The 16,571-nt window shown below is 50.8% G+C and overlaps 1 protein-coding gene across 4 annotated transcripts; it reads right to left on the reverse strand.

Annotated features, from left to right (window-relative positions):
• Nucleotides 1–1,968: 1,968 nt before the first annotated feature.
• Nucleotides 1,969–16,236, reverse strand: Atg16l2 (autophagy related 16 like 2). Of its 4 annotated transcripts, XM_031387578.1 has the most exons (18): nucleotides 16,045–16,236; nucleotides 14,282–14,381; nucleotides 12,901–13,003; nucleotides 10,960–11,033; nucleotides 10,558–10,809; nucleotides 10,347–10,412; nucleotides 9,966–10,073; nucleotides 8,820–8,882; nucleotides 8,169–8,277; nucleotides 7,696–7,801; nucleotides 6,880–6,950; nucleotides 6,538–6,609; nucleotides 6,314–6,434; nucleotides 5,895–6,000; nucleotides 5,007–5,156; nucleotides 4,807–4,854; nucleotides 4,612–4,713; nucleotides 1,969–4,375 (listed from the first exon to the last, which is right to left on the reverse strand). In XM_031387578.1, exons 1-18 carry the CDS (start codon nucleotides 16,169–16,171, stop codon nucleotides 4,288–4,290), a joined length of 1,866 nt encoding a protein of 621 aa, XP_031243438.1. In that variant the 5' UTR covers nucleotides 16,172–16,236; the 3' UTR covers nucleotides 1,969–4,287. The 4 variants fall into 4 exon arrangements, with proteins under 4 accessions (XP_031243438.1, XP_031243435.1, XP_031243437.1 ...); XM_031387575.1 differs by lacking the exon at nucleotides 8,820–8,882 and having other exon boundaries at nucleotides 16,045–16,218; XM_031387576.1 differs by lacking the exon at nucleotides 1,969–4,375 and having other exon boundaries at nucleotides 4,807–4,849; nucleotides 16,045–16,218.
• Nucleotides 16,237–16,571: the final 335 nt, after the last annotated feature.

The raw sequence follows: 16,571 nt of genomic DNA on the forward strand, positions 1-16,571 counted from the left end.
CACAGGAACTGACCAAGCTGTCAAGCCATAGACTCATTATTAATTACCTGACCCCTGCCTCTCTAAGCCCAGGCCCATACATCAGAGTCGAAGCAGGGTGTTACCTGGCTTTAGCTTTGTCACTACCTAATAGAACATCTTTTTCTCCCAGCTGCCACTACCCCATCTTTAGAAATGATGCAATGAAATGACTTTGATGGGTTATCCAATTCTTCCCCTAGATCAGTTGAGTTGTTCTAGATGCAGGAGAAAAAAAATCACACAAAAGCTCAGTGTTTGAAAACAGACATGGATTTCTTGGGATGACAAGAAAATGAAAATTCAGCCGGCGCACGCCTTTAATCCCAGCACTTGGGAGGCAGAGGCAGGCAGATTTCTGAGTTCGAGGCCAGCCTGGTCTACAGAGTGAGTTCCGGGACAGCCAGGCTTACATAAAGAAACCCTGTCTCAAAAAACCAAAAAAAAAAAAGAAAAAAGAAAATGAAAATTCAGGTCCCTGGACTCATCCCCAGAGACAAGACACCCATTATGGTCTGCCTGTATTACGATGCCACTCCAGTCATACTGTCCAAGGATTCTAGCCACAGATTCAGGATTTTGGTTCTAGTTACTACCCATCTCTGAGTGGCCTTAGAACAGTATCCGGCTGCAGTGAATCTCTGCATTTATTTAATTTAAGTTACACACACACACATCTGTGTGTGTGTGTGTGTGTGTGTGTGTGTGTGTGTGTGTGTGTGTGTCTGAAATATGTGTCAGAAATAAAACCAAATTACAGAAATTTTAGGTCAAGGGAAGAATAAACATTTTTTTCCTGAAATCCTGCAACTTGACATAACAAGCTTAGTTTGTTTCCTCCTGGGATTTTGCTGGGTTTGCTTTATAAAACATGAGCTGCCAAAAACTACGAGAACACCAAAGAGTATCTTGTTCCTGGACTATTTTCCTTTGGACCAGTGGCCAAGAAAACACACAGGACTCCTTCATGTCTCTTCCTGAGAGCGCTGTTCAAGGAACATGTTTTTGGAATGTTATCCTGAAGCATAATAGAAAAGAACCTGTGAGCAGGGTTCACAGGTTTATATGCCAGATACCAGTAGGGGGCAGGGCAAGAGCTGGGTGAAGACCCATGGACAACCTCTGCCCTGCATGGATTTGCTATCCACAATCTAAATCTCAGCCCTCAATTTCCTCATCCTTAACTTGGGAGTGAGAAGATAACACAGCTGCCTCAGATGCAGGAAGGTTAAGTAAGATAATGTACAGATGAACTAGTGATAGTTACTAGTGGATTTACTTCCAGCAGACATGGTACCTACACCTTGGTGTCAGAGTTCTTCCAGAGACTGCCTACAGGATACTGGAGGGGCTTCTCACATGTTGGGCGAGAGACTTGAGAACAGGCTTGAGCTAGGACTGGCAATAGAGTCCCTACATCAGGATTTGTCTCTTCTCCCTCGGTTCTCAGGATCAGTAAGGCTTGAGCCTAGCCAATTCAGGCAGCAGGCCTCACATCTGTATATCAGCCACTGAAGGATGTACCATAATGGGGAGGGACACATAACACAGCCTGGAAGACACTATGACTTCCCTGAGATTTATAATAAGATAGCAGTGGGAGAAAGCTAAACTGGTTTCCACAAGACTAGGCTAGTCCCCTCTACTGAACCTGAGTCTAGTTTTTGCCAAAGAGAACCAGAAAGTTTGCCAATATTTTGCTGTTTTTGTCTCTCTAAGTTTTTTTGAACAGGCTTATGTAGCCCAGGCTGTCCTCCAAGTCATGATGACCTTGGGTTTCTGATCCTCTTGCCTTCTGAGTGCTGAGATTTCTAGACATAATATACAATACTTAGCTTCATGTGATGCAGGAGGTTTAATCCAAAGCTCCATGCATGCTCAGCATGCATCCTGCCAACTAAGCTTAAGCCCCTTTCATATAGTTCTGCTTTATGACGCTAGGCAAGCTCAGGCCGTTCCAATTTTTATTAGGAACCCTAAGAATCTCCTCTGCTGGCCTTGGCTCTTCCTCAAAGGTTCACATGAGCTCCCTCAGGAAAACTGAAAGGGCAGAGGGGTCCCTGTACCCAGGAGTGAGTCACATTTCCTACATAACTCTTATGGGTCATTAAAATAGAGTTCACTACTGCCTGAGGTATGATGGAAACATCTGGAGGGACTTGGCCCAGATGCTGTGGCTGGAACAGCGGCCTCCTAGGACTCACTCTCACATCTCAGCCTCCAGAGATAATCTTCAGCTCAGAGTTTAAGGTGGAAGAACATCTGGGAGAGTCAGGTTAGGCACAGCTCTGTGTACCCCTGCTGGAAAAGCCCTGCCCAGTTGAAAGCCTCTGTCTCTTGAAATTTTGGTTTTGTGGTGCAGGGGCTAGAGAAATGACTCATAGGTTAAGAGCATTTGCTGCTCTTGTAGAGGACCTGGGTTCAGTTCCCAGAAGCCACATGACAGCTCATAACCATCCATAACTTCAGTTTAAAATGTCCTCTGTGGCCACCAAGCACACACATACATGCGGGCAAAATATTCAAACACATAAAATAACTATAAGAAGAGAGGATGTGGGTTGAAGATGCAGTTTGTAGATTGCTTTCCTGACCCACACAAAGCCCCAGGGTTCCAGTCTCCAATACATCTATGTTAGCAGCACTTGGGAGGTGGAGGCACAGGCAGGAAGGAGGTCACACTCAGCTACAGAAATGAGTACTTTTGAGGCTATGTTTCAAAATAAAAGGCTGCAAGGTGTGATGTGGAGCCATTCAGCTATGTATAGCTGTGTGACCTTGAATGACAGCCTTCAAGCCTCTCTCTTCTCACTTGTAGAACATGATCCATCACAAGTGCTTAAGAGGAACAAATAAAGCTGCAGAAAGCAGAGCAAGACCGAGGTCTGAATGATGCTCAGTAATGGTGGCCACTGGGTGTGTTAGCCTTTCCCAGAAGAAAGGCAGAAACAAACAAACAAACAAACAAACAAACAAACAAAAACCTACTGCTGACCAGGAAACTAGTGACCCCTGGTGGCCACTGAGAGCTATGCCAAGGGGATGGGCCAAGGCTGAGTGGCTGGAATGTCCCAACCCTGGAACCTTTGACTGTTGAACTTGCAAAGCAAGAGAATATGACCACCCTGAAAGTATTTCCTGTGGTTTCTGAGCACGACTGGAGGCAGGGAATCCTGTTCCTCCTCTCACAGTTGCTCCCAGTTTTGAGAAGGGAGGCAAACTGGAAGTAGGAGACCAAGGCCTCTTACTGAGCCTGACAGGTGAGGATAGGTTATCAAGAAAGGGATCCCAAAAGATAACCTGAATTGCCATTGGGAGAGACAAGGACATTGAAGGCAGAGGAAGAAGCATGTGTAGGACCAACGTGCTGAACTTCTCTGAAGGCAGAAAGGGGCTTCTGACCATGCTGACCATGACACCCTAGATGGTGAGGGCTGGGACAGTCAGTGCCTGCCATCCCAGCACAGAGGCTAAGGCCAGATTTCTACAAGTCCTGAGCCTACTCTGAGCTATTGCATGTGTGCCTGACTAGACAGGGTTACATAACATGACCCTGTCTAAATAACAACAAAAGCTAAGGAAACTCTGTGCTCTGGTGAGGACAAGACTAGGGGAGTGAAGGCACCTTTAGAGAGGAACACTAAGCACAGTAGCCCCAGAGACTGGCACTTTGGCTGCAAGGGGCAGAGGTAACATACAGGGGAGGGAGATAGTGGCAGGAGGAGGCCACCTATCAACCAGGATAGGACTACAGCTCAGGCCATGGTCCCAGGCTCCAGGCAGGCCACTACCAGCTATTCCAGTGTCACTCTAGTTTATTCACCCTTTCCATCAGGGCCACTCCCTAGATGAAAAGCTGCTCTTTGCTGCCCGTGCATGGGCCTTTCTTCATGTTATCCCACGGTTAGACTAGAACAGCCCATCTCCCAGACAGAAGCTCTACTACAACGCCCTAGCTCTATGGAAAAAGAGGAGGCCAAGTCTAAGTGTCTCTGTACCCTCAAAGGCTTCAAAGAGGCAAGACATGGCTTAGATACAGTTTTTAACACTGAGAAGAGTAAACAAATAGATTTAAAAAACAAAACAAAACAAAACTGTAGTTCCTAACCCACACTTTGATTTTTAACAAGCAGGCCAGGTCCTGCCTGGCCCTCACATGAATTCTACAGAAGACCCCAACCCCAGCTCTGGAGTCCCAAGCAGAGGGAAGCTGCTTTCTGGCTTCTGGCTTCAGAACAGAGTCCAACCCATACAGGGAACTTGTGCCACTTAGTGCCAGAGCACCACCTTCCTGCCTTGGTCCACGCTCACAACATGGTTCCCGGAGAAGCACCAAGCGACGGCATTGACAGCAGTGCTGAAGAGAGGGAAGACAGACCTCAGGAGGCCAGCAGGAGCAAGCAGGCAGCCTGACTCTGACCCTGGACATCCAACCAACAGGCGGTTTGAGAAGCCTCTATAAGCCCAAGACAATTTCCTTATCTGTAAAATGGGCTCCCAGGATGGTGGCCAAAGGCCAAATGCAGGTGAAAGGTCTGGGGACATATCAAAACATGGAAGGTTTGCGTGTGGAGGTTTTGATCGGCTGCTCACCAGTGGGGTCCCTGTAGGCTGGTCTCTAATCTCCCGGTGTTCACATCCCAGATGTACAGGGTGCCATCTGAGGAGCCTGCCAGTGCGTAGCTTCCATCAGGGCTATACAGGTCACAGCAGAACAAGAGGAGAAGATCAGAAATATAGACACAAACATGGGCCTATGTATAGGCATGACCTCCCCTCCCAGACAACCTGAACACAGCTTTGGTCCAGTCAGAGCTGCACTTGAAGCCATCTGCCCTGAGGATAGAATAGGACTGCAGTCAGAAAACTTGCTACCAGTGAGCCAGTCTTCCTCCAGATGTGAAAAGGGACCAGCACTTCAGCAGGTTTCAGTCTAGAAGGGGCTATCAGGGAGTGCCTCCCAGGACTTTCCTGGCCCAGGCCAGTACCTGAACACCTGTCGGATATTGCTGATTCGAAGGTCGATAACCTTGAGTGTATTGTCTCGGGAACAGCTAAGCAGATGCAGCTGGTCATGGCTGAGGTTCAGGGAGGTAACCCGGCCCTGCACAGGGATGACCTGGATGCAATGAGGGCCCCTGTGGAGTTAGGGATAGAGAGAAATGAGGAAGAGACATCCTAGGACACTTTTGACAGGCTATATGTGGTCACATTCCCAGGCAACATTCCAGAATCCTGGGGCTGAAGCTACCAAGACTACTGACTGTCCCTTCCCACTATGGACTAGAGAGTTGGATGACTGAGGAGTATTAGTGATAGCCAGATATGGTGGCACTGGCAGATAATCACAGCTAGGTAGGAGAATCATAAAATCATAAGTTCAAGACCACCCTGGGAAACTTTATTGGGATCCATTCTCAAAATAAGAATAAAAACAGGCTGGGGGCATTCTCCCAGCAGACACAAAGCCCTGGGTTCAACCCCTAGCAAAGGAGCAATCTCAAAAAGAGAGGCTGCAGAGACCTGCAAAGCTCTGCCTTTGTCAGCCCTTTATGCCTGGTGATGGACTCATTACTTTAAAAAGCAGCTTATTCTTTTGTTGCTTTTTTTTACTAAAAGGTGGTGACAATACAAAAAAAAAAAAAGTGCTTGTCTATGTTGGCTGTAAGGCCTGGGAAGGAGTTCAGTGCTGACTAGGAGCCACTAAGAAGCTGGCACAGCTCCCCAGACATGCTAAACCCTCAAAGACCATGCCCAGCAGAAGCCACCCACTGGCAGTGCCGGTCTGACAGCCATACTGTCCATAACCGTCCCACAGCCAGAAAAAGGAACAAAAACTCAGGGGCCTCCACCACCCACAGCCATGCCTACATCACCTGCTGTCCCAGAACCGGATCTTCTGGTCATTATGGCCACTGATGATGATGTGGTCCCCGCACACCACGTCATTGCAGTAGGAAAGTACATTGATGGTCCTGGAACCTGAGGACCAATGGGAAGATCCCAGAGTCTCAGAGAGTCGTCAGGAGCCACTAAATGTGGTGGCTGTAAGGTCAAATAGGGAAGTCTCCCTCCACAACTGGAGTACAGGCCTTCCCAGCCCAGGGCTCAAGCTATCTCTAATTCACCTACCAAAGACCAGGGTCACCAGGAAAGCAGGAAGTGAGCAACAGTGACAGAGAAGGAAGTCATTAGAGGTTTGAGCCCAAATGAATATGAATCCCACAGCTACCACAACACAGCAAGGTGAGGGCCCTGATAACTGAGAGCTGGGATAAATGGGATTGGGCCTCACAGTAGGCACGGCCCAGGTCCCACTCCTTCACTGTCCGGTCTCGGCTCCCAGTCACTGCCTGGTGCCTTGTTAGCTTGAATTTGGCAGCTGTCACTTTGTCCTTGTGTCCGGACAACGTTTCCTGTTCCCATAGAAAGCACACATTAATCCAAGCCCCCCATATAACCACTCCGCAAATCTTAAGTCCCTTTAACCCTTAGGCAGCCTCCCCAGCTGGGCCTCACCTTAGACTGTGTCTCTCCCACCTTCCAGAGCTGGGCAGCCTGGTTGTAAGTAGCTGCCAAAACCTGGGAGCCCTGGAGAGAGGGAGTAGGAAAGGTCCTGGGCCACAATGGGTCTGGGAAACCATTGGCCCTCAGGCCAGAGAGCCAGGGCAGAGGCTTCCCTCCAACCTTCCTAGCCACAGAGGCAAGCCATGCTCTGAGGGGAGCCGCTGCCCAGGGAAGTGAGTGCAGCTTCTCTAGAGCAGGTTCTAAGATACCCACAATATGCCCTCAGGCCCCAGAGCCCCCTGCCCAGTGTGGAGACTGCAGTGACATCCATGCTGTGGGACAGAGTCTCCTTACCGAGGGATCAAAATCCACACTGGTGATGCTGCCACCAGCTCCTTCAAGGGTCTGGTTGGCCTCCAGGCGACCTGACAGAGCAGGGAAAGGGCAGGGGAATAAGATTCTTAGCCTTCCCAAATAGAGGAACTCAGACACAGAAGACAGAATGGCTGGTCTGACCTGGGCTCTGGGGTGGAGGCAGTACCTCCTCTAACTGCTGGTATAGTCCTAGGGACAACTAGTTAGTTAGCAATGCTAGAGAAGACCAGGGCAGAGGTACTATCCCTAGGTCACACTGCAGGTCAGGCCAGGCAAGCTGGAGACCCACTACTGGGAAGCCTTCCAGAGTTGGTGGTGAGTCCCTTTCCCTGGAGAGCACAGATGGACAGTGTTGGTCACATCACTGATTTCTGGTAGTGCAAGTGATATTAGAACAGGATATAGCTATGCCAGGCACGTCGGCACAGTTTATACCAGCACCAGAGAAGCAAAGGCACACAGATTCCTGTTTGAGACTTCTGGACTACATAGTGAGCTCCAGGCCAGCAAGGGCTACACAGAGAAACCCTATCTAAAGATTAAAAGGTGTTTTGGTAGACCCAGGAACTTGCCCAATATGTGGCTCTATATGCCTTCAGGATGGGGGCAGAGGTCTCTCTACCTCCTCCAGCAGCAGCCATCTGGGCTTAGCCCTCCCAGTTTCGCAGGTCTAAACCCAGAGCTTGTCCTTCAGAGCAATAAGCTCAGAACCTATCTTCTCCCAGGAGTCCTCTAGCCAATGTCCACAGGCTCATTCCAGCAGGGGAGGACAGAGGACAGGTCTAAGACCCTTACCTCCTACAACATTCCAGAGGTGGATAAGCCGGTCAGCCCCTCCAGTGGCCAGGAGGCTGCTGTTGGGGCCAAAACAAACAGCATTGACCTCAGAGAGATGAGCGTCCTGTAAAAAAAGAAAAAAAAAAAAAAAAAGTGGGAGGAGTTGGCACCCCGGCCCACTCACAGGACTTTTCACACCTGTTCTTGGATTGGCAGTTCTCTTTGAGGGTCTTTACAAACCTGAGTTTCAAACCTGTTCCCAGGTCTTTTTAATTATGCCTAGACCCCTGCTGCCCCGTGCCCCATGCCCCATGTTGGGTGTCTGTTTCCTCTCTCACTCTCTCTCTAGTCTGTGTTCCACTGTAAAATGCTGTGTGGATCTCACCACAGGCTGAGGGCAAACTCCTCCCCCTTTGCTTTTCCGACCCACTTGACCCACCCCTGAACATTCCTATCAGCACCTCAGGCATGTGGCCCAGCTCCTTCCTTACCAAGACATCCTGAGCCCGGGAAGGAATTTGGGCAGACACACACACAGGGATGCTTTGGTACCGCTGCTCAGGCGCACCCCCAACTGAGTGACCTCGTCTTTTCTTGAAGCTACAGAAAGTAGGGACAGAAAGGCATTCAACAAAGCCTGCTGACAAGAGGACTTTAAGCTCTCCTGAGGCAGCAGCAAGAAGCAGACAGGACAAGCGGCAGGACATTACCCACAGCACAGTAAACAAGGTCCACAACCCAGCCTGACCACTGTGAGGATGTGGGCACTGTAGACTGAGACCAGCAGACACAGGCAGGGTGGTGGGTACAGGAAACATTAGGGATGGCATTACCACTACTAGGCTAATCTTAGGCATTTTTGAGCTTCAATTTCCCAACTGATCAATCAACCTCAAACCGGCCCTCAGTCCCCTATGAGGACCCTGAACAAGGACAGAGCATTATGAACCCGGAAAATAGTTATAAAGAGTTGGTCTTGAGCTATCCACCCAGATCCTGCCTGGGGAGCCCAACAAGGATGCACAAGCAGACGGGTACCAAAGGATGGACAGACGAAGGCTATGCTCAGCAAGCCTTACAGGGGGTGCCAGTCCCTTCACACATGTACGCGCGCGCGCACACACACACACACACACACTTACTCCAGAAGCCCCTTCACCACATCCACACAGCGGGACAGTGTCAGGGAGGTGGCCGAGGCAGACCTGGGGCAGAATGGAGAGACATACTGAGAGACTTGCTCACAGCTGTGCCAACGGCAATCACTGATCCCTGTATTTTGCTAGGGACCTTTGAAAAGGTTCATGCTCACTCAAGGCAGGAACTAGAACTTGACTCCTTGAAGACTAGGAGAGGATGATGTAGACTACCCGGAAGGGTGGAGGGAGGGAAAGCCTTGGCAAGGAACACCTTCCAGAGTCTCACCAAGATGGTACAAAGGGTCTCATTTCCTAAGTGCTCACCAAGAAGAGCTCCTGGGAGACCAAGCCCCAGCCTGTGGAGAGGGCTAAGGAAGAGAATGGTGCTCCCTGGCTGGGACAGAGAGCGGGGAAACCCCCAGCTTGCTGAGCAGCCCCCCAGACACCCAAGAAAGTGTTTATGCTGGGATATCTAGATTCATTAGGATTTCCAAGAATTTGGGGAAGCAGCACTTCATGATGCTCCTGTTTATTCACTGTCCCGGGGACATGGGTGCCTGGAGGGAAGTCTCCTGGAAAAGAGCCTTCAGGCCCACAAGTGGGAAAGGAGGCGCAGTCCAATGACAGGTCAGTCAGGATGTAGTGGAAGCCAGATATGCTGGCACATACCTAGAATTCCAGCTATTGGGAGGTAAAGGCAGGAAGATCACGAGTTCAAGGTCATCCTTGACTACACACTGAGTTTGAGGCCAGCAGAGAGGTACCCAAAGACTTAAGCTCCCATATCTGATCTCAAGTGTGAACACACTTTGATCATACTCAGGTATGTTAACCTTGCACACAGGCTCCTACCCCTGTGTGGGGACATACACAAACACTCCTGTGCTCACACACACAAACCTAGGACACCTGAGTGTCCCAGGGACTTGTCTACTTCTCTACCAGTGCCACCCTTTTATAAGCCTCATAGCTCACCCTCAAAGGCACTGGTTCTTGGAAGTAGAGAATGAGGTAACACTGACTCATGGCACTGGAGGTCGGAGGTACTGGGATGTACACAGGCCTCTCCAAAATCTGGTCCTGGAAGATGTGGACAGCCTCCTGGGGGGGGGGGGGTGGCAGCTCAGGTGGGAATAATTGACTGCTCACCTGAAAGGCCTCTTCCTCTTTTCACAAGTCTCACTCTCCAAGAACTCGGGCATAGCGGCAGGAGCTAGAGCCTCCTCTTTGGTCCCATCTTCTAGAGTGTCTGGGATTCTGGGAGAGAAAAGCAGCTCAAGAAGACCAAAGAGGAAGCCCACCCCTCCCTGCCGCAGCACTAAAGAACAGGTGATAATCGATAGCTGCTAAGTATTGGCTTTTGTGACCACACATTATCTCTACACGTGTCTATTGACCTGACCTGTGCACATAGGCACCTGGTGTACCTGTAGCCAGCAGGAGTAGGGTATGAGTAGACTGTGGGTCATGCACACATCCTAGGGCAGCTCCCCAATACAAGAGTCATCCCTGTCCCGTCCCCATTCTTACTCGCTGATGCTCACAGTCCGCTTAGCCACTTTCTTCAGCTCTTGGGACACTCGAGCCTGGTTAGCCCTGGTAGAGAGAAAAGGAGGTGCTTGTAGAAGGGGCACCACAGCCTAAGCTTCTGATCAGTGGGAGGCTCTCGCCCTCCTCCCCACATCTTTTAACCAGGCTGAGCCCAGATTGCCTCCCCAGGGGCGTGGCCCAGAGTTTTCACCTTTCTCTACGCTCATTACGTAGATTGCGCTCAGCAGCGGCGCGCGCCTTACGCTGCACAAGCTGCTCCAGCAAGTCGCGTGCCTCTTCCTGGAGCCTGCGCAGTGCAGCCTCCTGGTGCGCAGCTTGCTCCAGCAGCGTCTTGTAGGCTTCTCTCAGCGCCGCGTTCTCCGCTTGCCGGTCCTCCAACTGCCGGGACTGCTGAGCCCGTGCCTCCTGTAGCTGCACCACGCAGGCCTGCAGGGCTTCCAGCCTGAAGAGTGAACATCAGCGGTGTCTTCGTGGGTCCTCTAACCCCTAACCACACACAGATCTAGGGATTGCTTGGGGACTAGAGGAAAGTTCTAGGGACCCTTCCCATCCCCTTGCCTGGGGTAGAGACCAAGCCCAACCCTCATCTCACCTGTCCTGCCGCTCCTCCAGCTGTGACTGCAGGGTGTCTAGGGCTGCGCTCTTCTTCACCACCTGGTAGGCCATCTGGGGAGGACAGGTGGTGGCGTGGGCACTTTTGCGGAGTGAACCTAGCCAGCCACCGCCCCATTGCCCAGTTCCTGACAAGGAAGCCCAGGCGAGATAAATTTGGATCTTGCATATGGATGCCCTGCAGCTTCATGGGATAATTCTCGGACCGGGGGGGGCTCTAGAAACTGACCCCTGAGTGTCAGTACTAGCGATGTCCTTTATATTCTCGGTGACCCTGCAGTAGATATTTAACCTGCAGCAGGAGGAATATGGCAGGAGGAATCTGTTCCTTTTCCATACCTGTAAAATGGCAGGGGAATGCTTTCCTAAAAACAGGTAAGCCAGAACTACTATTAGGAATCTACAATAATGGCAGACTATTAGCTGGCACTTGTCATGCCTTGCCCCAAGCACTCTACACACAATGACTCAGTCTCCATAGCACCAAAGGAAGCACTTTTTTCATTTTCATTTTACACATGAGGTAGCCAATAACCATTAAGTGACTCACCAAAGTAACACGGCTAAGTGGCAGACCTGATTACCTGAATCCAGGCCAACTAACCACATTAAGCTCCATGTAAAGTAATGGTGTACTCAGAGGGTGCAAGGGATGTGAGTTCTACTTCCCATCTCTCAACATCTGGCTTCCTAGCCCACCCCCTACCACTGGCCTATGCAGGCAGCCCTCAGAAGAGAAGCATACAAGACTAAGAACAAGAAAGCGGGAGAGCAAGAGCCAGACTCAGTCCTAGAGGCCTGGGTTGAGGCTAACTCAGCATACCTACAGCCGAGAGCTAAGAACTGAGAAGGCTACAGGATGCAGCCTCATCAGTGGGCACAGATCCCTGGTGAGGAACAGATCCCAGGGCAAAGTTGTGCCCACCAGTGTTGAGAAGATCAGAATAAACACCTGTGGCTCAGAAACTGATGGCAGCCAGGAGATTGGGGGGTGGGGGGGGACTCTTCTTACTAACTTGTTCCTAATTCTTCCTCCCCAGGGCTGCTCACCTACCTTGACACAACTCCTCCTGTGAGAGGCCTGGAGAGGGACTCTGTGCAGGCAGGTGAAGCACCCACTCCTTTATAACCCAAGTATAGCATCGTTTATCTTCGTTTTGTTTTGTGTTTTGTTTTTTCAAGACAGGATTTCTCTGTGTAGCCCTGGATGTCCTGGAATTCACTTTGTAGACCAGGCTAGCTTTGAACTCACAGACATCTGCCTCTACCACTCCAGCTCATTTATCATTTTTAACACTGAGAAAGCCAGTTGCCATCTCCGTTCCCCTCACCTGTCACTTGCTTTCAAAGTTCAAATGATAGGTAGAGGTAGAAACAGATTAGTGGTTGCCAGGGATTAGAGATGTTCTGGTGTGACGAAAGAGGTATCAAGAAAGAGATCTTGTAAACAAACACTGCAATATCATGATGGTTACATAAATCTATTCGTGATAATGCCACACCACTGTCAAATTATAACCACATAGCACACTGGGAAGAGGCCCTCAAACGTGTTCAGAACCTGCTCCCACCTTGTGTTGGCCAGGCAAGGAGGCATGTTATAATGACTTGTGATTACTAGCATATCACAGTCTCCATGGAAACCTACAGGAACAGGTCTTGTTTATGACCACACTCCCTGTTCTTTGGATTGTCAATAAATGGTTGTTGAAAGAGTGAATGAAGAATCCCAGAAAGTAGATTTGTGTGGGTAAAGGTTTAAGTCCAGGGTCCACATCTCTAAGCCCCAGTATACTCCTCTGCAACTATAAAGTCATGGAGGACTGACTGAGATAATGCAGCAGAAACAGGACCACTCACTGTCTGGCTTCTGTGGACCATCTCTCCCTACCCCAACATTCTTAGACCCCACCCTGCTTACCTCACCACAGACCAGCTGCAGCCCCTTCTTCTCCTGCTGCCACTTCACCCTCAGAGAAGCTGGCGATGAGACTTGGCCAGGGCCTGTCTCTGAGACCTTCTCCCTGACAACCAATAAGAAGAATTCATGGCCCCTCCACTCACCCTAGTGCCCAAAGTATTCCCTAAGAGAGCACCCGTAAAAAGCTTTGAGGAGCCATTTGCATTCTCTTGGGGTAGGTGGAAGCCAATCAGAGAACAAGAAGTCTCAGAAATAATAAGCTATCCATGACCTCTCTGCTCTAGGATGGTCCAGGCCTTAAACCCCTGCCATTGACACTCAAGAAGTGCCTGCTAGCACAATGACACTTGCTTGCTTTCCCAGAACTCAGGAAACCGAAACAGTATTTTGTGTTTAAGGACAGCCTGGGCTACATAACAAGAACCTGTTAAAAATAACTCAGTGTTGGAAAGATGCTTCCCTCAACATACTGCTTGCCATGCAAGAGTGGGGACCTGAGTTTGAATCCCAGCACCTACATTAAAGAACCTGCCAGCCAGTTGTGGTGGAGCACACCGGTAGGATTTGCTGAAGGAGGCAGAGGCAGGAGGATCACGAGTTCGAGGCCAGCCTGGGCTACACATTTTTGCCGGGTGGTGGTGGCGGCACATGCCTTTAATCCCAGCACTTGGGAGGCAGAGGCAGGCGGATTTCTGAGTTGGGGCCAGCCTGGTCTATAGAGTGAGATCCAGGACAGCCAGGGCTATACAGAGAAACCCTGTCTAGAAAAAAACAAAAACAAACAAACAAAAAAAACCTACCATACTTTGCCAAGAACGGAGAAAGTTGAATCTGCTAGCTATAGGTTCAGTGAAAGACCTTGTCCTAAAAACTAAGGTGAAACATAACTAAGGAAGACACGTGTCAACCTCTGGACTCCACAGATACACATACAAATAGCACATAAACACACAAAAGAAAGCCTGGTGTGATGAGCTGGCACATACCTGTCATCCCAACCGGAGAGGTAGAGGCAGGAAAACCAGGAATTCAAAGTCATTTCCAGCCTACCTAGCTACATCCTCTTATTAGTTCTGTCTCCAAAACATTCCCTGCTCTTTGGAATGGGTAATAAGCCTCTTTTTGAAGTTATCAGGTTAGGAACAGGAAGAGGGACAAGACTCAGAAGTGGGAAACAGGAGAATAGGATTGGACAGGAGACAAATGCACAGAGAAGAGTCAGGGGAAAGGATATTAAGCAGCCAGCTTGGGGAGGACTCAAGAGGCTTTCTACTGCCCCCTCTCACATACCCAGTAGCTACAGGCTGCTGAGGCAGGTGCCAGGGCTAAGCACAGCAAAGAGGCAGGCACAAGCAGATCTGATCACTCACAGACAACTCACCTAGAGTCCTGACGTGGGGTGGAGGTGACATCCTTTGGCTCTGACTTCAATTTTTCTGAGAACTTGGCTAGCAGTTCAGCCTTCTCTAGGAGATGGTTATCTGGGGATGCAAAAGGGTGAGCCTGTGGCAAAGGCAGACGATTGCCACCAAATGCCTGACATAGTTACCTCACACTGGGATGGCTGCAGGAGCCCTGGGGTCCTGGGAATGGGGAAGGCCTTAGAGCCTGGGTTCTGCCCTCTCCTGGGGAATATCTGGGCCTGGCAAAGCCCTCTTCACAGCACAGGCCCACGAGCCCAGCCAGGAGACAAAGACAGAAAAACTACCAGTGCTGGGGACAAACATGGCTAAGTAGCACTTGAAGAGAGATAGAAGGAAAAAGCAAGAGCCCTGGGATTAGTTCACCTCAGTCAGAGGCAAAGTTTGATCCACAGCGTGTTGAAACAAACAAAACCACCTGTGTATGGCCTCCAACAAGTCACTTCCCCTCTGAGGCCTCAAGGTTTACAATGAAGTAATTCTCACTTCCACCCAACAGCTTCCCCCAGGTCAATATTAAAAGTCCTTGAGCAATTATCTAACAAATCTTCCCAAATTAGGTGGTTAGACCTTGGACCCCCTCATCCACATCCCTTCCTGCTTTAAAAAAAAAAAACAAGCCTAGTTCCAGGCAGACTGGGGCTGCTAAACTCAGGCCAGGTCCTCATCTCCCTTCCTTCACTGTCACAGTGACTGAGGTTCCTGAACCTCAACTAAATCTCAAAACTCTACCCTAGACCCCAAGGCATTGCAAGCACCCCTGCCCACCCCATCCCCCTCCATACAAGGTCACAATGTGCCTCATTTGCAAGTAAGAAATCTGAGGTAAAGGACTTGAATTACCCAAAACCACGGACCTGGGTCTCTCTGTCTCTCTAGGTCACCAGTCTTGCTGCTCCCCGTACAGTTCTCCGAGGTGGTCCCTCCCTTAAACCCATCAGAGCAGTTGGAGAAGTGAGGCTGTCTGGAGGTAGAGGTATACAATCCCAAGAGAGGGCCAGCCCTTACAAAGTTCCAAGGAAAACAAGTTTGATTGCATGGGTGCATCAAAATTAGCACCAAGTGAGAAAGCAGTAGGGAGTACGGCTAGACTTTCAGCCTCAAACACACAGTCACAGTGGACCAAAAGGCAGTAAATACAGATGCACTTCAGTGTTCCTCGGATGGAGTGCACACACCTCCTCCTGGCCAAAGTGCCCTGAAATAACCACAGGAGAGTTTAACTTCCGCTGGTGCGACAAGCAACCTAAAGAAACCCGGGGCCACATTCGCGCAATGATCTGCTAGGCACTGAGGGGTCCTATCCGTAGCAGAACCCACCAGAGACTTTCGCTCCTTCCTTTAGGCTACCATGGCTGCTCTGGCCACGCCTGCCTTCCTTAAGTGGACTCTGGGACCAAACGAACTGACCAGGCCCTGCCCTAGGGACCGCCTGAAAGGGGCACTCGACAAAACCAGCACTGAGACAGAGCTTGTGTCTAGGATGCTCAAGGGAGGCAGAGCTTTCTTTGGGACTAAGCAGCACCTGGGCTGGAAACGGCAGACGGGAATTCTGCCTGTGCGGAGAGGGGCGTAACAGATTCCAAGCTGCAAGGCCCTAGGGAAGCGAGACGCCGCCGCTGCCCAGAGTCACAAGTCGAGCGGAGGGACAAGCCCTCTCCCGGAGCAAGGAGCCCCACCTCCTCAAAGCCGGTCATCCCTGAGCCCCCGGGGACGCACTCACAAGCCGGCACTAGTTCCAGGAAGAGCGCCTTTTGCGTGCGGTCCCGATGCCGCAGCTGCCGCACGATGTGGCGCTTCCAGACGGCGGCGGGCGCGCGGGGATCGCAGGGGGCGCCGGGTCCCGCCATGGCCGCCGAGTCCCTAGCGGCCGCGCAGAGGTCCGGACCGAGCGGAGGGGCGGAGCCTCCCGGGGACTCCATGACGTCAGGGCGGCAGCGGCGGGGAATCCCCGGGTTGTACCAAGCGCTTTTGTCGGGGAGATCTGGATCTCAAAGCAGGTGCTGTGGCGGCCGGGCCAAAACCCTCAGCCCCAAAGGAGCGCGTTTCTGTCCCCGGGGTAAGCAGAGAGGATCTCAGCCTCCCCGACGCCTGTGGGTGCGTCCAGGGCGGGGCCTCGGGGTCGCCTTCCTTAACCTCCCCGCGCCTGGACCAGTGTCAGAAGCTGAGGATGCAGGACGCTCTGAGTTCCCGGAAGAGGAGACCCTGCCATCACCCTCTACCCCCACCCCGGGCTGTACAGGGACAAGC

Source organism: Mastomys coucha, unplaced genomic scaffold (genome assembly GCF_008632895.1).
Source record: "Mastomys coucha isolate ucsf_1 unplaced genomic scaffold, UCSF_Mcou_1 pScaffold21, whole genome shotgun sequence".
NCBI classification, from domain to species: Eukaryota; Metazoa; Chordata; class Mammalia; order Rodentia; family Muridae; genus Mastomys; species Mastomys coucha.

Bases quoted from the DNA above. Each gene is read 5' to 3' on its own strand.
- Atg16l2 (XM_031387578.1), bottom strand. From the start codon at position 16,171: ATGGCGGGACCCGGCGCCCCCTGCGATCCCCGCGCGCCCGCCGCCGTC. The intron at 8,278-8,819 runs GTAAGTGTGTGT...TACTTTCTGTAG, and splicing joins GTGGTGAAGGGGCTTCTGGA to CTTCAAGAAAAGACGAGGTC. The intron at 4,714-4,806 runs GTTGTCTGGGAG...TGACCTGTATAG, and splicing joins TGGACCAAAGCTGTGTTCAG to CCCTGATGGAAGCTACGCAC.